Source organism: Populus trichocarpa, chromosome 13, assembly GCF_000002775.5.
Source record: "Populus trichocarpa isolate Nisqually-1 chromosome 13, P.trichocarpa_v4.1, whole genome shotgun sequence".
NCBI lineage: Eukaryota > Viridiplantae > Streptophyta > Magnoliopsida > Malpighiales > Salicaceae > Populus > Populus trichocarpa.
In genome coordinates, this window is record NC_037297.2 from 13,943,477 (window position 1) to 13,965,523 (window position 22,047).

At 32.9% G+C, this 22,047-nt stretch overlaps 2 protein-coding genes across 3 annotated transcripts; both read left to right on the plus strand.

Moving 5' to 3' along the window:
* Positions 1 to 10,945: 10,945 nt before the first annotated feature.
* LOC7497373 (uncharacterized) lies at positions 10,946 to 19,542 on the plus strand. 2 transcript variants are annotated; one of them, XM_052446596.1, is made up of 7 exons: positions 10,946 to 11,613; positions 11,718 to 11,949; positions 17,226 to 17,547; positions 17,649 to 17,708; positions 18,042 to 18,128; positions 18,344 to 18,394; positions 18,635 to 19,542. In XM_052446596.1, the coding sequence occupies exons 1-7, from the start codon at positions 10,989 to 10,991 to the stop codon at positions 19,358 to 19,360; spliced, it is 2,103 nt and encodes a 700-aa protein (XP_052302556.1). In that variant the 5' UTR covers positions 10,946 to 10,988; the 3' UTR covers positions 19,361 to 19,542. The 2 variants fall into 2 exon arrangements, with proteins under 2 accessions (XP_052302556.1, XP_002319354.4); XM_002319318.4 differs by lacking the exons at positions 10,946 to 11,613; positions 11,718 to 11,949 and adding an exon at positions 16,208 to 16,890 and having other exon boundaries at positions 16,994 to 17,547.
* On the plus strand, positions 11,956 to 14,033 carry LOC7497372 (uncharacterized). Its single transcript, XM_002319317.4, has 4 exons — positions 11,956 to 12,271; positions 12,372 to 12,431; positions 12,868 to 12,948; positions 13,187 to 14,033. Exons 1-4 carry the CDS (start codon positions 12,083 to 12,085, stop codon positions 13,901 to 13,903), a joined length of 1,047 nt encoding a protein of 348 aa, XP_002319353.3. The 5' UTR covers positions 11,956 to 12,082; the 3' UTR covers positions 13,904 to 14,033.
* Positions 19,543 to 22,047: the final 2,505 nt, after the last annotated feature.

Below are 22,047 nucleotides of genomic sequence, written 5' to 3' on the forward strand. Positions count from 1 at the left end.
CGACCACCTCAGGGTTATAAACCACCACACCACAATACTGCAGCAGTAGCTTCACCAGGCTCTATTACCGATCCTAATACTTTGGCTGAACAATTTCAGAAGTTTCTCTCCTTGCAGCCACAAGCAATGTCCGCTTCTTCCATAGGTCAGTTGCCTCATAGTTCCTCAGGTATGTCACACTCTGAATGGGTCCTGGATTCTGGTGCTTCCCATCATATGTCTCCAGATTCCTCATCTTTTACCTCTGTGTCCCCTTTATCCTCCATTCCTGTTATGACTGCTGATGGCACTCCTATGCCCTTAGCAGGTGTTGGTTCTGTTGTCACACCTCACTTGTCTCTCCCTAATGTTTATCTTATTCCAAAACTCAAATTGAATCTTGCGTCTGTTGGTCAAATATGTGATTCTGGTGATTATTTAGTCATGTTTTTTGGTTCTTTTTGTTGTGTACAGGATCTGCAGTCTCAGAAGCTGATTGGGACAGGCCGTAGGGAGAATGGACTATATATTCTGGATGAGTTAAAAGTGCCAGTTGCTGCTGCTGCCGCTGCTACTACTACTGTTGATTTGTCTTCCTTTCGTTTGAGTCTTTCATCTTCTAGTTTTTATTTATGGCATTCCCGTCTAGGTCATGTTTCGTCTTCTCGTTTGAGATTTTTGGCATCCACAGGAGCTTTAGGAAATTTGAAAACTTGTGACATTTCAGATTGTAGTGGATGTAAACTGGCAAAATTTTCTGCTTTACCTTTTAATCGAAGTATTTCTGTTTCATCTTCACCATTTGATTTGATTCATTCTGATGTATGGGGACCTTCTCCTGTTGCCACAAAAGGAGGGTCTCGATATTATGTCTCTTTTATTGATGATCATACTCGTTATTGTTGGGTTTATTTAATGAAACATCGTTCTGAATTCTTTGAGATATATGCAGCTTTTCGAGCTCTTATCAAAACTCAACATTCTGCTGTGATCAAATGTTTTAGGTGTGATTTGGGTGGGGAATACACCTCTAATAAATTTTGTCAAATGCTTGCCTTAGATGGAACCATCCACCAAACTTCATGTACAGATACTCCTGAGCAAAATGGTGTTGCTGAAAGAAAACATAGGCACATTGTCGAAACTGCTCGTTCTCTCTTGTTGTCTGGTTTTGTTCCTAGTGAGTTTTGGGGAGAAGCTGTTCTTACTGCTGTAAGTTTGATTAATACAATTCCATCTTCTCATAGTTCGGGTCTATCTCCTTTCGAAAAGTTATATGGGTATGTCCCTGATTATTCCTCATTTAGAGTCTTTGGTTGTACTTGTTTCGTTCTTCGTCCTCATGTAGAACGCAGTAAGTTATCCTCTCGATCCGCTATTTGTGTCTTTCTGGGTTATGGTGAAGGTAAAAAGGGGTATCGTTGTTTTGATCCAATAACTCAGAAACTTTATGTGTCTCGTCATGTTGTCTTCCTTGAGCATATACCTTTCTTTTCTATTCCATCCACTACTCATAGCCTGACAAAATCTGATCTTATTCATATAGATCCTTTTTCTGAGGATTCTGGTAATGATACCTCTCCCTATGTTCGATCAATTTGTACTCATAACTCTGCAGGTACTGGTACTTTACTCTCTGGCACACCTGAAGCTCCATTCTCATCTACAGCCCCTCAAGCTTCATCTGAGATTATGGATCCACCTCCACGTCAGTCCATCCGCATTCGTAAGTCCACAAAACTACCAGATTTTGCTTATTCTTGTTATTCTTCATCATTTACTTCCTTTTTAGCTTCTATTCATTGTCTCTTTGAGCCCTCTTCCTATAAAGAGGCAATTCTTGATCCGTTTTGGCAGCAAGCTATGGATGAGGAACTTTCTGCTTTGCATAAGACAAATACTTGGGATCTGGTTCCTCTACCTCCTGGTAAGAGTGTTGTTGGTTGTCGTTGGGTGTATAAGATCAAGACTAATTCTGATGGGTCTATTGAGCGATACAAAGCTAGGCTGGTTGCAAAAGGATACTCTCAACAGTATGGTATGGACTATGAGGAGACATTTGCCCCGGTTGCAAAAATGACTACTATTCGTACTCTTATTGCCGTAGCTTCGATTCGTCAGTGGCATATTTATCAGCTTGATGTTAAAAATGCCTTCTTGAATGGAGATCTTCAAGAAGAAGTTTATATGGCACCCCCTCCTGGTATTTCACATGACTCTGGATATGTTTGTAAGCTTAAGAAAGCATTATATGGTCTCAAACAAGCACCCCGTGCTTGGTTTGAGAAATTCTCTATTGTGATCTCGTCTCTTGGCTTTGTTTCTAGCAGTCATGATTCCGCTTTTTTTATTAAGTGCACTGATGCAGGTCGTATCATTCTGTCTTTATATGTTGATGACATGATTATTACTGGTGATGATATTGATGGTATTTCAGTTTTGAAGACAGAGTTGGCTAGACGATTTGAAATGAAGGATTTGGGTTATCTTCGATATTTCCTGGGTATTGAGGTAGCATACTCACCTAGAGGTTACCTTCTTTCTCAGTCGAAATATGTTGCAGATATTCTTGAGCGGGCTAGACTTACTGATAACAAGACTGTAGATACTCCTATTGAGGTTAACGCAAGGTACTCTTCTTCTGATGGTTTACCTTTGATAGACCCTACTTTATACAACACTATTGTTGGGAGTTTGGTATATCTCACCATTACTCGTCCAGATATTGCATATGCTGTTCATGTTGTTAGTCAGTTTGTTGCTTCTCCTACTACTGTTCACTGGGCAGCTGTTCTTCGTATTTTGCGATATCTTCGGGGTACAGTTTTTCAGAGTCTTTTACTTTCATCCACCTCATCATTGGAGTTGCGTGCATACTCTGATGCTGATCATGGTAGTGATCCCACAGATCGCAAGTCTGTTACTGGGTTCTGTATCTTTTTAGGTGATTCTCTTATTTCTTGGAAGAGCAAGAAACAATCTATTGTTTCTCAATCATCCACCGAAGCAGAATATCGTGCCATGGCATCTACTACCAAAGAGATTGTTTGGTTACGTTGGTTACTTGCTGATATGGGAGTTTCCTTTTCTCATCCTACTCCTATGTATTGTGACAACCAGAGTTCTATTCAGATTGCTCATAACTCGGTTTTTCATGAGCGCACTAAGCACATTGAGATCGATTGTCATCTTACTCGTCATCATCTCAAACATGGCACCATTGCTTTGCCTTTTGTTCCTTCTTCCTTGCAGATTGCAGATTTCTTTACCAAGGCGCATTCCATCTCTCGTTTTCGTTTTCTGGTTGGCAAACTCTCGATGCTTGTAGCTGCCGCATCGTGAGTTTGAGGGGAGATGTTAAATAATATTTATGTAGTCTTATTTATTAAGGGTAGAATAGTACTTTCAGTTTAACCTATATATACTTTGTTTGTATTTAGGTTAAGACTAAGCACTCATAATATACATATTATTCAGAATTCTAGCCTCCTTTTCGTGTTTGAGCTTAATTATTTTAACATCATGAACCTTTAAACATTATTGCATCAAATTAGAGCAAGGGTGGGACGATGTTTGTTGACTTTATCGTAATGCAACGTGGTCAATGCTTGGCCATATCCTTGTTCTTGTTGAACTTGTTTTAAGGGGTGATTTTGGGACGGCCATTTTAATACTGTTAAGACCAACCAAGTTGATATCTTTAATTATTGAAATTAAAGACATTGTTGGCCTAAATTGTTTCATTTATGGACAGTGGATAACAATATTAAAGCTAGGATATCATTTGGTTCTGGAACTTGTTTCGGTTCCATCCCTTGTAAAATCTTCATATAAGTGAGAGCTCTTATCATTTGTGGCTCGCTCTAAACATTCTCAATCACCTTACCATTTGTGGCTCGTTGTGATCATTTCAACCATATTGTCCACCTTTCTGATCTTGTTTGTCCCAAAACCGTTGTTCATTGTCAAGATTTCTAATTATTAATTTTGCAGATTTTCTTGTTACGTTCTAATCACAACTCAGTGTAATTCTTTTAATCTAACCATTTCCTCCCTTATTTATATTAAATAATCCATAACATAATCAAACAAAAAATAAAAAAAGATAAAAAGATATAAATAATGATCATGTCATTTAAGTTGCTTTAAATTTTATAATAATAAAAGATTTAAATTACGTTAATACTCTGATTAATTTTCAGTTGAGCCCTTTTTCTGAGAACAAACTAACAAAATCAAGTGATATAATTTATATTAGTACTTTAAAAAATTTAGTATAATTATAAATTTAATTAATTGAGTGGATAGGGTTTCTGTTATAGACAAGGATGCGGCTGCTAGGTGAACATGGCTTGGCAAAGCATCAACTTTTATCATACGGTACATGCTTTGCAGTTGATTCTTTTGTTGTTTTTTAATCCTTTCCTTCCTCTCTACTTTTCTCTTGGCAAACAAATTGATTTCTTGTTCATCAGTTGATAATGTTCAAAAATCCAATATGTTTAAGAAAAAGGTTTTTGAGTGTTTGAACAATGAATAAATATCATTTACACATCATTAATGAGAGATAAATATCTCTTACACAATATTTAATACTGATGAAAATATAGTAGGTTCTTAGAAGATTTTTATACATTTAGGAGTGTGGAGAGATGAGTATTCTTAACATTAACATTTCATGTTAAAAATCATAAGAATAAACAAAGAAAGCCTTATAGCCCAACACGAGACTTATGATGATCTTTAAACTTATACCCACTTAGGCTTGACATGATGTTAAGTCCACTAGCAATGGGTCTTGCAGCTTGCCAGACCCACATCCGTTTAGACTTAACATACAATTAAATCCAAGGATGTTGGGTATGACAATTTACCAAACCTATATGTACTTAATCTTAGCATATAGTTAAACCCGTGGATATTGGGTCTGATAGCTCACTAAACCCATGCATGTTTAGGCTCAACACGTGATTGAACCCAAGATCATTAGGTTTGGTAGTTTGACAGACCTATATGTACTTGGTCTTAGCACATAGCTGATCCCAATGATGTTGTGTTTGGAAGCTTGCCACACAAAATTTTTTGGGCTTAGCACGTAGCTGAGCCTAAGGATATTGGATTTGGTAACTTGCCAGACTTATATATGCTTGAGCCTAGTACATAGTTAAACCCAAGAAGTTTAGGTCTAACAACTTGTTAGACCCATATTTTTTTTAGCTTAGTGCATAGCCGAACTTAATATCATTGAGTCTGACAGCTTGCTAGATCTATATGTACTTAGGTTCAACACGTAGTTGAACCCTAGGATATTGGGTTTGACAGCTTGATAAATCCACGTCTGTTTGGGCTCAACATATAGGTGAATCCAATGTGTTGGATCTAACAGCTTGTCATACCCATATATACCTCGGTTTAGTGTGTAGGTGATCTCAATGATGTTTATTTACCTTTTTTATGACGTTTCAACTTTGATAGCTTAATGAAATTTACTTTGTAAATCATATAGTGTCCTTGATATATCCAAGTTGGGGAATTGATACTTTTTTTCTTGTCACTCTTTAAAGGATGACTTTTTCTTTTCACCCTTTTGAAAAGCATTTAGTGTTGCATAATCATTCCTTTTACCTCTAGTTGGTACATTTATGACAATGAAGTTAATTACCAAAGATTGTTTTCCCTGAACCTTTGAAGTGCTCTTTTCAAATCTATGACTTTCAGACTTATTTTTCTTAGGCTCTTACATAGGTAATGATAAGGTTCCAGCTGTAGCAATATCAAGTCTTATGTTGTGTGCTATGGTAGCTAATTCTTTAAAAGATTTAGGTTTTTAATGCTTTATAGAATATAGCACAGCCCCTAATGCATCCCTTTAATGCATATATCTAGAGTAGAACTTTTGATGAGTTGATCTTTACAATTGAGGCTAAGATTTTTCCATTAATGAATGTAGTTAATGACATGCGCCTTTATTTATTAATATGCATTGATAAGTTCAATCATGCTAACCATATGATGAGTGTTGTAGAAACATATGTTTCAATTGCTCCCAACTATAAGTGAAAAAAGACTCCAAGTCAATGTACTAGTCAGGCATTGCATATTAAGGAATGAATGAATTTTTTTACCATGAGATCACCATCAATTCTAGTATTGTTACAAGTCTCTATAGAGTAAGCAACATGTTGCCTTAGATTCCTTTTGCTATCTAATTGTTGAAACTTTAGTGGTTGATAACTCAAAAGCATCATTAACATGCCAATCATTTGTGTGTATGGCTTTGCATAAGAATATAAAGGTTAAACTAAAATTTCTATTTGGTCTATGATGACCTTCGTGATTTGATTTTTCAGTTGATTTGTGGTGAAGATATCTTCAGTAATGCTATAAATATTCTTTGTAAATCTAATTGTCAAATCTTTAGCAACATCTAGTTGATCTTCCTGCACAACCTTGATAGCCAGAGTTGAAGAATCATCCATTAAATGTAAATTCTTTGATTCTAAGTTGTTAAGTTATCTTTTGTATCCAAAATATTTAGGTTATTTGATTATTCCACAAGTTTTAATTTGCTTTCTGTATATAAAAAGATCACTAAGTTTTAAATTTATATTTGAGAAACATCATTTTAAGACTAAAACTACAAGTTTAGAATTACATTAATAATATTTGAAGTTTAAATTGTTAGTATCAAATTTAATATCTAACTTTAAAATTTAAAATTCTTTTAATTGAAGCAAGCATAAAAAAACTGTAAACAAAATGTAAAGACACCTATAGAATTTCAATATAAGAAATTCAGAAAGCTCTCTCCATACAAGTCGCTTTCTTCTAATTATTGGAAAGGTAAACTCATGGTATATGCTGGTGAAGGAAAGTGAGCCTCACTTCACTTTTTCGATACCTTTATTTCTTATGCATTGAGGAAGTTGGTCTTCTTTGTATATCCATGCATAAATTTACCCTCTGAAACGAATCTAGTTTCTCTTACTTAGATTTTTTTCAGATTATCCACTGAAAAAAAAACCTTGTAAAAAAGTGATGAAATTAAACTTCCATTCTAATTAAAAGGTTCAAATAATACAAGGAGCATTATTATATTTAAGAATATAAGAAACAAAATTAAGATAAGAAATAAGATTTTTTATATTAAAAAATTAGATGGACCTTCATCAAAAAATAAAAAAACCTCATCATCTTTACCTCAAAAGGCTTTCAAAATATAATCAAGTGACATATGATTATCCATAGGGAGACATCGTGAAAATGGTAGGCTGTAATGTGAACAAAACTGTAGAAACCTACTAAAAAAAACGCCAAGGCCCAACAAAACTCTAGGAATTGGAGACTTAGATGGAATAATAAAAAAAAAGAGTAAATAGATTATATTGTCCTTATTTAAAAATTAATGGCCGGTAGGGGTAATTATTTTCAGTTCGGTTCAGTTTTATTAAAAAAATAACCAAACTATATATTTTTTTTAAAAAAAAAAACCTTTTACTATGTTTAGTTAAAATTCTTAAATTTTAGCCCAACAAAACTCTAGGAATCGTTAAAATTTTATGTTTAGTTAAAACAAAACTTAAGAACTTGACCAAATTTAATAAAAAAAAACCCATTTGAATATTGGTATGGAAAACTTGAATGTTTTCTATAAAGTTTTAACTTATCTATTATTTGATACTTGTTGTTATAGCATTTCACATTTTAGTCCTATTTTTTTTTTTTAAATTAGTGTCTGAACATTGAAAAAAAAGAGAAAAAGTTAGCGAATAATATTAAAAAAAAAAAGTACTTTAATGGACAGATTTCAATCATAAAAAGATTAACTTTGTGTTAATGAATTTATCTTTTTAATGAAAGTTTAATGAAGGTGATGTTTCAAAACTTGATCTTTTATTTTTCAAACACAGGAGGTAACAGGAAAATGATGCAGAGGATAACAAATAATTTTTGCATAATAAACAACTTGTCTATTTCAAGAAATAACTTCAAAAGAAAAAAAAAAATTAGCCGGGAATGCTGGCCTGGGCTTCCAGTATCAAGCACACTTATGTTTTTTTATCTTTGGCCGAGCGCGTGGGCTTGGTATGCTATTCCCAGCATTGCTTAATTTTTTTTAAAAAACATTTTATTAATTTTTATTTTAATTTTAATTAATATTCTTTTTTTTTGTTTTTTAATTGTTTATTTTATTTTTTAAAGTAATTAATCTTTTATTTATTTATTTTATAATGCTTCAAAGACATTATTGTAATTTATCTTTAATTTTTTTAATATATTTTATATAAATAAATTGAATTTATATGACATATTTATAGATTAATAATCATTTTTTAGCAACTAAAATTAACTTTAAGATAAAAAAGAAGAAGATAGTTATGGTTAAATAATTGCACGTGCATTTACGTTTACCACACAAGATTATTATGTCCTAAAGAAATAAGAAAGATGAAGAAAGGATGAAGCCACTGTCGGTAAAGGAGAATCGGCAGAAAGTCTCGAGAAGGAGAAGGTAAAGATACAATTTAATCCATGGAATTTATAATCATTATTGCTTGGTCCTTGGAGTTTGAATTGTTATGATTTGGTCCTTAATTTTGATAATCAGATTTTAATTGGGTCCCTAAGAGTTGAATCAGATTTCAAGTTTAGTCCCTAATGATTAATTGCAGTTTATTGGATACAGATGTTATGACTGTAGTACGTATGGATAGATTTATAACCTATGGATTTTTTGATGATTATGTAAGAAGAATTTCACACATTCTATTGTTTCCCATGTCATTATGTTTTCTATAAACGGGCCGGGACAAGCACATAGAACATTAAAAAAAAAAAAAAAACAGGATGGGCATTCCCAATATAAAAATACAAAATTAAATAAAAAAAAAAAACTCTCCCGAGTTACTTTTCCTGGTAACGTGAAAGTTCAAAAAAAATTTAATGACAACTTTTTTTTTATATATCAAGATGAATACTATAATATTAAATTTGATTATTTTTGTCAATAAAATCAAATCAAATAACCATTTTTTTCTCTCATTTATTATTTTTTAACCTCTCTTTTCACTCTCAAATTTAAAAACTAAAGTATGATTAAAATAAAATTTAAACTAACCATAGAGAAAATTAGGAAAAATCCTAAGGCCAAATCTCTTACAAAAGCAGTGACCCTAATTTCTTTTAAAAAGGGCTTTCATTTTTTTTTCCCATCAATTTTGATTCCCTAATTGTCAATCTCTTGCAAACAATAAAGTTAATATTTTTTTATGATAAAATTAAGTATCAATTTAAAGTCAAAGTTTTTTTTTTTAAGACATCAATAACCTGTAAACCAAAACAAATTATAAAATTTTATTTTTTAAAAATCTAACATTAAAAAACTAAATAAATTTTTTTAAAAAAAACTATTATGGTCCATGGTCCAAATGTATTTGTGTTCCCTGTGATTAACGTTCATTAATATTCTAAAACATTAAAAAGAATATTAAAAACAAGTTTTTTAACAGAAAATTAAAATCAAAATATCAAATTAATGACTATTATCAACAAAAGAAATAAAAAACATTAAAATCATAGATTTCGATCTGGAACAGAAATGGAAAGTACAAGGCCAGAACAGTAACATTGATATTGCAAAAAGAACCAGCTAGAGCTTCACTTTGGAAAGAATGAGGTTCCAAAAGTGTGATACAAATGCAATTAAACTCGCACTGTGTAAAAGCAAATACTTGAGTAGTCTTATATATTCCATCAACTTTCTACTTAATCACAATTCTACAAGTAATGATTTTAAATTAAGCAGGTTTTGATTTACTATTAAACCTTTTCAGGGGCAAAACTTTTTTCTTTGAGAACTTAAGTTAAAAAACTATAGTTATTAAACCCGGCCTGGTCCAAGATCCAGGTTCCGGGTTTTGACCGGATCGCCCGGATCAATTCTGTTTTTTTTTAAATTAAAACGATATTGTTTTAGTAAAAAAACAAAATAAAAGTTAACGGGTCGTAACCGGGTTTTTGACCGGGTCTTGCTGGGTTAACCTACCAGGTCACTCTGAGTTTTTTCTTTCACTATTTTTTTTTTAAATCCGGTCTAGTTCCAGCCCCGGATCGCCTTTGGGTTTCAAAACTATAGAAAAAAAATCTATTTAAGGTATTTTCGTGCAACATAGTAATTTATTAAAGTTTTAAGTTTTAAAAAAAATAACATAAAACATCCTTGGGCTTCCTGATAATTAAACAGTTAAAATTTTTGGATCTTTTGACCTAACCTCAGGTACAATCTGATGCCATTGTGGATCCTGTTCCTTAAATCTTTGAGTGTACGCACAGTGAGTTATATTCTCAAGTTAAGAATACGGACAATCAGTCGCCTATGGAACATTTTTATCCTTTTCTTTTATTGCTCTATATGCTTATTTAGAACCGGCAATGTGTTCGTAATTATTTTTTAAATAACTTTTCATGTTAAAATATATATTAATAATATTTTTTTTAAAAAAAATTATTTTTGACATCAGCACATCAAAATAATCCAAAACATATTAAATTTTAATAAAAAAAAAATTTAAATTTTTTAGAAACGCAGTTTGCACCGCGTTCCCAAACAGTTTCTTAATCAATAAAAATTTTAATTATTAAATAAAATCTCAAAATATAAATTATATTATTATTTAACATATTTTTCAAATGAAAATAAAAAAAATAAAAAGATTAGATTTGAAATTAAAATATTTTAATTATCAAAATTTTAATATCATGTCACATAATCCTTCCAAGTTCAAAACTTAAACCAGAAAATAAAAATTTAAAATATTATTTATATTATTATCTTGGTACAACAAATTGGAGAAGGATTTGAGTACTCCAAGTATATTCATGCAAGTGAAATCAAAGTAACATCTATATCACTTCAGATTCTATTGAAATGCACTCTGTTCTATTCAAATAAAAGTCCAGCCCCGATTTGTAGCTGATTCAAGTGCTAACATAATTATTTTTCTTCTGCTATGGATACTCTACTCATAAAAATAGACGATGAGCCTCATGAGCCAAATGAAATGATGGATCCTTCATTATATGAATTTATAAAGCTTGACAGCGTTGTTCCATTTAAGAGCTGTGTTCGAAAACGTTCAGCAAAGGAGCTACAGACTCCCGCTGGGAATTCACTACTTCATGTAGCTGTAAGCTATGGAAGTGACAATATTACATCTTATCTGGCTGAAACGTTTCCTTCTCTAATCACCATCCAAAACAGCCAGAAGGACACAATCCTTCATCTTGCTGCCAGAGAAGGAAAGGCCAGTCATACAATTAAATCTCTTGCGGAATCGAATCCGAGCTTGATGAGGAAGACAAATACAAAGGGAAACACTCCTTTGCATGATGCAGTGATCAAGGGCAACAAAGAACTTGCCATTTTCCTAGTTTCCAAAGATCCAGAAGTGGCTTATTACAACAACAAGAATGGCAGGTCTCCTTTATATCTGGCAGTCGAGAACGGCAATAAGAAAGAGATACTTGATTATCTCTTGAAAACGGAAGCTTCGTTCCCTATAGAAAGTGAAGATGGTGATGCCCTACCAAAAGGAAAGTCACCAGTTCATGCTGCCATCGAGCAACGTAACAGAGGTGATCACAATGTCTATACTCAGTAGAAAATGATTTACATACAGACAGTTGTTGCAAACCTATCATGTTCATATTCATTTGAAACAATTTCTTTTGTTTTTCAGATATTTTGGAGAAAATTGAAAAAGCAAAGCCTGAGCTATTATGTCTCACTGACAAAGAGTTGGGAAATTCACTGCATTATGCATCATCCAGAGGTTTTCTGGAAGGAGTTCAATTCCTTTTACAAAAGTTTCTCAATGGTGCTTATAAAAGAAACCATGAAGGCAACTATCCTATCCATCTAGCATGCAAAAATGACTCTGTTGATGTAGTCAAGGAATTTCTGAAGATTACCCCATTTCCAAAAGAATTCCTCAATGAAAAAGGGCAGAACATTCTTCATGTAGCGGCGGAAAATGGAAAGGGCAATGTAGTTAGGTACATACTCAGACAAGAGAAGACGCTCGTAGAACCGCTGCTAAATGAGATGGATGAGGATGGAAATACACCTTTGCATTTGGCAACAAGTCATGGTCAATCCGTGGCTGCATTTGTTCTTGTGCGTGACAAACGCGTTGATAGTTCGATTGTTAACAATGAAAATTTGACACCATATGATATTGCTGAAAAACAATCCAAAATAGCTGTAGAGCAATATGAAAAAACAGATGAAATGGTACGCTATTTGATCATCATTTATTGAGCTACAAATGCATATATTTTAGGAGTATTATTGATTTAATATTTTGGTATGTGGGATTCCTATTTGTTGCCAGCTTGCTGAGGATCGAAAGCAGTTTGATTCAAAGAACAGTACCCCTGCGGACAAGACCAAGGTATAAGAGTTGTGTTGAAATTTTCTTTGCTGAAATTTTAAATAGACATAGATTCCATTTCACAAAAGGATATCATATTTTACATAATAAAGAAATATGTAATGAAAAAAAATGGAAAGAGAGCTTATGACACTCGAGCAATTCTCTGCTCTAGCATAAGCTGACTGAAATTAAGGACTAAAAATAGGAGTAATATAAAATCATATTTTAAAATTTCAATTTACAGTTTAAGCTTGTGGTTTTTTTTTTTTTTTTTTATATACTCCATCATTCTTTATCAGAAGGCTTCTCGATCAGTATATTGATGTCATGTAATTTGAACAATTATGTGTTATGCATTGCTTATATTCATTAACATAAAATATTTGCTGATCACCAGTTTCAGTGGCTTATATTGGCTTATATTCATTAACATAAAATTGTTTTTGTTTTCCAGGACAAAGTAGTTGATTCAAAGAAGCAAGACACAAAAAAGGCATCACGAAAGCACTACGAACTGGTTGATTATTATGGAGCGGTATTATTTCTTTTCTTCCTTCCTACTTTTTTCTTGCCATGCCTAATCTTTTAAACATCTAGTTCAAGGCCGATTAATTTAGATTCTATACAATTATATTAAAAATTCTGAAATCATTCCAGAATGTTGCTTGTTCTGAAAGAAAAAAAAAAGGGATTTCAAGGCCAATGCTTTTGCATGCGATTGAGGAAGTGCCAGAAACTCATTATTATGAAGTTTGTTTCCCCTTGCTATGCAGATGACAACATTATCTATCTTATACTTCCATGCCCGCCCTAAGAAATCCCTATATGAGCGTTTCACTAGTACTCAAGGCAAGCCGCCAAGGAAACAGGAAACAAAGAGCAGGACAGAGAATCTTCTTGTTGTAGCGGTGCTTGTTGTTGGTGTAACCTTTGCGGGTGCTATACAGATGCCACAATTAAGGTATAAAAATAACTCGAGTGAGCATCTTCAAGAATTTAACAGCACTGCTACTGCCTCCCGGAACAGCACTGCCTTGGACAGTCCTACTGGGTCATCTCTTTTGGATGGTTATTTATGTCTTGATGTGTGGGCTTTAAATACCTCTGTGGTGGCAGCTATAATCCTTCTTTGGACAAACTTGAATGATGTCAAGTTTGCACCATTTGCACTTTGGTTTTCATCCTTAATGGTGGGTGGGTCTATTTACATGATGTGTTTGTCATTCTTTTTTGCCGTGAGCATAGCATTAGGTGGATCCAATTATGGGGTGTTCGCGATCATCATTATAGTGGTTGGGATCGCGTTTTTCGTTGCTCAAACATTGCTTTATATTCAATGGATTCTTCCACCATCCGTCAACCAAATTATTGAAGGATTGATCTCGTATTATGTCTACTACATCTCGTTTTTCGTGCTTGTCTACAGTTGGAGGTGGCTGACTGATAAACTTCCTGATCTCCGTAGAAAGAAAAGTAACTATCCAGGTTGATCTTCATCAAGAGACGTCAGGATTCTGAGGGATTGCCCTCTTTTAAAAGGTTATTTTTGGGATGAATAAACATCTTGGAATATTGTGTGTGCCTAGCTATTGAAATAATGAATTGAATGTGTTCTATCAATATGTTCTCTCATAGATAAATATATTTTAAGAGAAAAATGTCAAGTTGAGTTCATTTTCTTTGATCAATAAGTTTATATTCTAATGGAATGGACATGATGTAGTGCTTGATAAAAATAACAATAATTTAAATCTTAATTATTTTTTGTTCCTAAACTAATATAAATCATTGAATTCAGAATCAATAGTGAGATTTAGTGTATGACTAGTCTATGGATCCAAATCACTTTCTTTTAATTAGACTCTTCAACTTGTATTGTATACTACCATACATAGTTCATCATTCTTTGACTTGCATTTTAAAATAACTCCATTAAAGCATTTGTAATATTTTTTAATGAGAGGATACATAAGTTCTTATAATATTAAAAGAAAACAAAAATCGAGAATAAAATAGTTGAAGTTTGATGTGAAGATCTCGTTCACGGTTTGGATTTTTAGAATTATGCATTAATTTTCTTCTTCTTGATATTTTTTTAACAATGATGGAATGTATATAGCAAGAGTTAAAAAAGGAAAAAGTTAAAGATATTAAGCTTAATTTTGTAATTTATCTTGTATATGTAAGGTAATTAATAATAAATTCATATTTGTTTTTATTTAAAAGGATATTTCAAAGATTACAAAATAAACTGAAGTTTTAAATGCTTGGTCAAAAAGATTTTGGCACAAAAAACTTTATAAAAAATGTATTGGAATAAAAAAAAATAATTCTTGGACTTGGAGTTCCATAAATTTTTAAATTGAAATAATTTTGTAAGTAAGAATAAGGTTCCAAACTTATACACACATATAATATATATTCAAACATTGCTTTATATTCAATGGATTCTTCCACCATGATCTGTACTAAACCAAATTCTTGAAGTCATGCTCTCGCATTATGTCTACCTCATCTCGTTTTTCTTGTTTTTCTACAGTTGGAGGTAGGTCTTTAAGCTTCCTAAACTTCCTGATCTCTAGAGAAACCGAAGTAACTATCCAGGTTGATGTTCATAAGAGATGTCAGGATTTTGTGGAATTGGCCTCTTTTAAAACGTTTCGGGATGAATAAACATCTTGGGATATTGTGTGTGTGTCTAGCTATTGTAATAATAATTTGAACTTGTAATAACTTCTCAATTTCCAGTTGAAATAACGAATTTGATGTGTTCCATCAATATGTTCTCAGAAATGAATAAATTTTACGAGGAAATTATATATCATTAGGTTGAGTTTTAGGAACTAAAAGACCAATGATTTCAATCAAAATTTTCTTTGATCAATAAGTTTATATTCTATACTTTCAAAAACACCCTTTTAAATATGAAATTGCTTATAAACCTTTAATTGTTTAACTTTTTTCTAAGAGAACTTATAAATTTGAACCTTTATTTCTTTATTTTTGGATTGAGATCATCGCATGTTTTCTTCTATCATCTTTTTGTTCGTTAAGTTTAAATCATTGAATTCAAATTCGGAGATGATTTAGTGCTTCTTTTTTTCCTCGAAAACAAGCAACTTGGATTGTATATTACCATATATAGTTCATCACTAGTTTATTGTACGTGTTTTCATTGGAGTTAAACCTAAATTTTTTTAAACATAAAAAATAATAATATCAATTTTTTAGCATTATATTAAATTTGGTATAACAATTAAAATTTCAAAACATTTAACCCTATATTTTATTTAACTCAAGTTTTAAATTAAATTTTATAAAAATTACTCTGACATGATCTGTATAGGTTCAAAAAGAAAAAAAAAAGAAGATGAAGTAAAGAATCAAGTCAAGTTCATCCCGCGACTTCGGCTTGCTTCAGGCGCTAACCACTCGAGCTTAACGTTAGAGTTTGAAACTTTTGAATTGAATAGTTAAATCACCGCGAGAAGATGAAGAATCTCATGACATCGTGTATCATGTTCATTAAACCATGGATTCTCCCAACTGCACGCTGTATATGAGTTATAAATTCAAGTTAAGAATTTTCCTCTTTTCCTTTTCCTTTTCCTTTTCCTTTTCCTTTTTTAGATGCTGCTTTAACCACAGCCAAGATTCCAGAACGAAATGGGTGAAGTATTTGAGTAATCAAAGTATCCTTGCAAATAAAAAAAAAAGTAAGATTCACGTTACTTCAGATTCCATTGACATGCAGTCTAGCCTATTTGAATTAGAAGCCCTGCTGTCTGATAAGTGATAGGTATAGCTGATTCAAGTGACCTAATATTTTCTTTTGCAATGTCTAGCGCCGTAGAGATAAACATAGATGAAAACTCGATTCCGAGAGATCACTTAGAAAATGCAATGATAGATAGTCAGTTACATGAGTGTGTGAAGCAGGACAATACTGAGGCCTTGAAAAGACGTTTCCAGCAACATTTAACAGAGAAGCTAGTGACTCCCTGCGGGAATACACTGCTTCACTTAGCTGTAAGCTATGGAAGTGACAATATTATAGCTTATCTGGTTAAAGAGTTTCCTTCTCTAATCACCATGGCAAACAACCAGAACGACACAGTCCTTCATCTTGCTGCCAGAGAAGGAACGGCTATTCATACAATTAAATCTCTCGTGGAATTGAATCCGAGCTTGATGAGGATGGCAAATGGAAAGCGAAACACTCCTTTGCACGACGCAGTCATCAAGGGTAACGAAGAAGTTGCCAAATTCCTAGTTGCCAGAGATCCAGAAGTGGCCTATTACAGCAACAAGAACGGCAGTTCTCCTTTATATCTGGCTGTTGAGAATGGCAATAAGAACGGGATACTTGATGATCTCTTGGATTTGGGAGCTTCGATTCCTATAACAAGAGAAGATGGTGATGCCCTACCAAAACGAAAGTCCCCTGTTCATGCTGCCATCGAGCAACGTAACATAGGTGATCACAATGTCAATACTCACTAGAAAATGATTTACATACGAACAATTGTTGCAAACCTATCATCTTTATATTCATTGAAACATTTTCTTTTGATTTTCAGATCTATTGGAGAAAATTGCAAAAGCAAAGCCAGAGCTATTATGTCTCACTGACGAAGAGTTGGGAAATTCACTGCATTATGCATCATCCATATGTTTTCTGGAAGGAGTTCGATTCCTATTAAAGAATTTTCTCAATGGTGCTTATAAAACAAACAGTGAAGGCAACTATCCTATCCATGTTGCATGCAAAAATGAATCTGTTGATTTAGTGAAGGAATTTCTTGATATTTTCCCATATCCTAAAGAATTCCTCAATAAAAAAGGGCAGAATATTCTTCATGTAGCGGCTGAAAATGGACAGGGCAATGTGGTAAGGTACATACTCGAACAGTATCAGAAGATCGTAGAACCACTGCTAAATGAGATGGATGAGGATGGGAATACACCTTTGCATTTGGCAGCACGACATGGTCAATCCACGGCTGCATTTGTTCTTGTGCGTGACAAACGCGTTAAAAATTCAATTGTTAACAATGAAAATTTTACACCATATGATGTTGCGAAACAACAATCTAAAATGGCTGTAGACCAATATGACAAAACAGATGAAATGGTATGCTATTTGATCATCATTTATCGAGGCTACAAAAGTACATATTTTAAGAGTATTATTTATTTAATATTTTGGTTTCTGGGCTTCCTCTTTGTTGCCAGCTTGCTAAGGAACGAGAGCAGTTTGATTCAAAGAACAGTATTCCTGCGGACGAGATCCAGGTATGAGAGTTCTGTTGAAAAACAATGTTGTTACATTTTAAGTAGACAAGGATTCCATTTCACTAAAGGATATCATATTTTACATAATAAAGGATGATGTCATGAAAAAATGGAAACAGAGTATATAACTTAACACTCTTAAAAGCTGACAGAAATTCAGGACTAAAGATATAATATAAAATCGTATCCTTAAACCTCAATTAGCTGTTAAAGCTTTTGAGTTGAGTGGTTCTTTGATATACTCAATCATCCTTTGTCAGAAGAGCTCATGTCATGTAATTTGTACAATTATCTGCTCTGCGTTGCTACATGATTTCTGTCTTCATTCCTCAGATCGAAGTTAATTCAGAAGATGTGAAGGATGGAAAGAAGAATTCTACAACAGAAAAGTCGACCGCTTCGACTGGTTCTCAAGGAAAGGTACAAGTTTACATTGACTACACAAAATTGGTCAGCCTAAAACTGCACTTGAGGTTAATTATCTCTTCTAAGCTCAAAGAGCTACTTTCCAAACATGGGCTGATCATCAGTTTCAGTGGCTTATATTGTTGGCTAGCCATAGCACAAAAGGAAAGAAGGAAAGAAAGAAAAACGAGGTAGCTCTATTCATTAACTTAAAATTATGTTTTTTACAGGACAAAGCAGTTGGTTCAAAGCACTACAAGCTGCTTGATTATTATGGAACGGTAATATTACACATCTTCTTTCCTATATTTTTTCTAGTCATCCCTATTCTTTTGAACATCTACTTGAAGGCCGATTAATTTAGATTCTATACAATTATTTTCAAAATTCAGAAATCATTCCAGAATCGTGCTTGTTCTTAAAAAAAAAAAAAAAAGGATTTCAAGGCCAACGCTTTTGCATGCGATTGAGGAAGTGCCAGAAACTCATTATTATGAAGTTTGTTTCCCCTTGCTATGCAGATGACAACATTATCTATCTTATACTTCCATGCCCGCCCTAAGAAATCCCTATATGAGCGTTTCACTAGTACTCAAGGCAAGCCGCCAAGGAAACAGGAAACAAAGAGCAGGATAGAGAATCTTCTTGTTGTAGCGGTGCTTGTTGCTGGTGTAACCTTTGCGGGTGCTATACAGATGCCACAATTAAGGGATAAAAATAACTCGAGTGAGCATCTTCAAGAATTTAACAGCACTGCTACTGCCTCCCATAACAGCACTGCCTTTGACAGTCCTACTGGTTCATCTCTTTTGGATGGTTATTTATGTCTTGATGTGTGGGCTTTAAATACCTCTGTGGTGGCAGCTATAATCCTTCTCTGGACAAACTTGAATGATGTCAAGTTTGCACCATTTGCACTTTGGTTTTCATCCTTAATGGTGGGTGGGTCTATTTACATGATGTGCTTGTCATTCTTTTTTGCCGTGAGCATAGCAGTAGGTGGATCCAATTATGGGGTGTTCGCGATCATCATTATAGTGGTGGGGATCGTGTTTTTCGTTGCTCAAACATTGCTTTATATTCAATGGATTCTTCCACCATCCGTCAACCAAATTATTGAAGGAAAGCTCTCGCATTATGTCTACTACATCTCGTTTTTCATGCTTGTCTACAATTGGAGGTGCCTGATTTATAGTGTTCCTCGTCTTCATAAACTTCGTGATCTCTGGACAAACTTTCCCAAGTAACTATCCAGGTTGATCTTCATCAACAGATGTCATGATTTTGTGTGATCGCCTTTTTTTTAGAAGGTTAGGGATGAAAAAGCATCTTGGAATATTGTGTTTGTCTAGATGTTGTAATAATAATTTGAACTTGTAATATCTTTTGAATTTCTAGTTGAAATAATGAATTGAATGTGTTCTATCAATATGTTATCAGAAATGAAAAAAATTTAAGAGAAAATTGTCAATAAGTTGAGTTAAAGCAAATTTAAAATGACTCCATTAAAGCAAATTTAATTTATTTATTTTTTTAATGATAGGCTATATAAGTTATTATATTAAAAGGAAAAAAATGAAAAACAAATAGTCAAAGTCTAATGTTTTGAGTGGAATTATTTATTAACTTATTAGTTAGCCAACATTATAGATTAAACATATGAATATTTCCTTGATATATATATCCTATAATATGCCCCCTCAAGATGAGGGTGAAGAATCGACATGAAACTTGAACCGAAAATCAGTAGAAAATGACTTAGTAAAAATATCTACAAGTTGATTATGAGAAGAGATAAAAAGAATCTGAATTCCTGACACGATCAAAAGATTGATGTCTTATCCTAAGTGCAGGAGTGTTGAAGTAATAAATAACCGGCAAGACCGAGGTCGAATCATAGGGAGTGAACTATATAAAATTATAAACAATAAATGAAAAGGAGTTAAAGAGAACTTCTGAGATGTGATATTGAAGTAAGGATTAAATAAGGATAAAACAATTGTCAAGGTTAGAGGATCCACTAATGATATTTTAAATAAATATAGTATAAACTCTTTTTATTACTCAACTGGAAACCACACACAAAGAAGGTTCCAATCGGATTATAAATTATTAATATCATTATATTAATTATCTTATTTGAGTAATGTCAATACTTGTAAATGTGGTCAGGTATTCATGGTGATAACTTATGTTAACAACAAATCAAGTTCTTTTCCTAGTACAAGTGTTCGTTATACCATACAATAGGCTATGAAAGTGCCAAGTATGTGTTGTACCAAGGTTGTACAACACAAATCTAGATTCACCATTTAATAAGTAAGGTATTAAGAGTGAGTAAGATAACAAATACAAAGCATGTTAGTATCAAACATTAAAGTCCATGTTGAGTTTATATTATACTTATTCTTACACCATTAGAGTATCCTTTTCACCTTGACAAAATTAACTTAGCTAAACATAATGAAGAAGAAAAACATAAAAAAACAATATAAGAACATAAACATGATATAAGTTAACTAAGTATAGTAAAGGAAATGAAAAGTATAAACAAGAGTTAATATAACATAAAATAAAACTTGAACATTACAAAATATAAAGAAAAAGAGTGATCTTGATCTGAACACCAAGATGTCTAAATGTATGACAAATGCTTCTTTTTATTGGCTAAAATTCGGAACTATTGATTTGATGACTAATTATTGAGTGGGTGGTCACCTCTTGACTTGGTGACAACCATTATCTTCTTGTATGAACAAAACATCATCGCTAATATCAGCATTTGAATAGATAGTCTTCATAAAAGTTCTGGGCATTTATCGCAGTTTTCCAACAAAATAAGAATAAGCTCATTTGGACTTCTAGAACTCGCGATATGGGCTAAACACTAAATCGTGTCTGGGCTACATGATAGATTCTGACTTCTCTTTTGTTGCTACAATTTGAACTTGAAAACTACCGTTTTGAATCTTGGACTTTTCATGAAATTTTTAGGCCTATGTCTTAGCTTTCCATCCATATAAACCAGACTTAAATCCATGTTCTACAGCTCCAGTTATGATCCAATAACTGAATGATGTTCCAATTTGAATTGAACCAACATCTCTTCTTTAAGCTTAGCCCTCTCTTTGTCTTTTCACTTTTAATAGTTAAACACATCAATCAATCCTTTAAATTGTGAGATATGCATGCATTCAAAATGAGCATTTACCATAAATTAAAGATATCTTATGTTATGATACTTGTTATTATAAAACATGCTTAAGTTAGGGAATTTAATAATACTTTAAGTACAATATGGTGATATAAAACCTTGATAAAAATGCACTTTTAAGTACTAATCAATAACCAAGATGAGAGGTGTAATGTCCTCATTTGCAAGACCAACACATCAATCATAAAAAGGGAAAAACATGGTGAAATGTTTTTTTGTTGAATTCATACAAGGTTCATTGAAATTTCAGCAGAGTTTCCCCTATGCCAGGAAATCCCAAGTTATCGACAAACAACATATACACATCTATTATTCATTGTTCAATCACATCCCAAACATTCTAAGTCTCAAACATCATAATATTCAGAGGTACAACCACAATATCCCAAACATCCACATTTTAAAGTCGGATATAGATTAATACTTAGATAATAGAAACAACATACATTAAGATTATTCATTTATAGAATAGTGTATAGAGTGTGTGGCATGTAGTTTTATTTGTTGAAAAAAAAGGAGAGAAAAAAAAAGAAAAAATAAGAGAGAGAAAGAAAGAGAGAGATAAGTTGGTTGGTTGCTAGGCAAGTTGGCCAAGCCGGTCTTGCTATCCAATGGGCGACCAGCAACGTTGTCTGGGCAGGGCATAGAACATTCCAAAGGTTTTTTTTTTTTTAATTAGTTTATTATTTTTTTTACCATCAGTTCCATACTTTTACTACA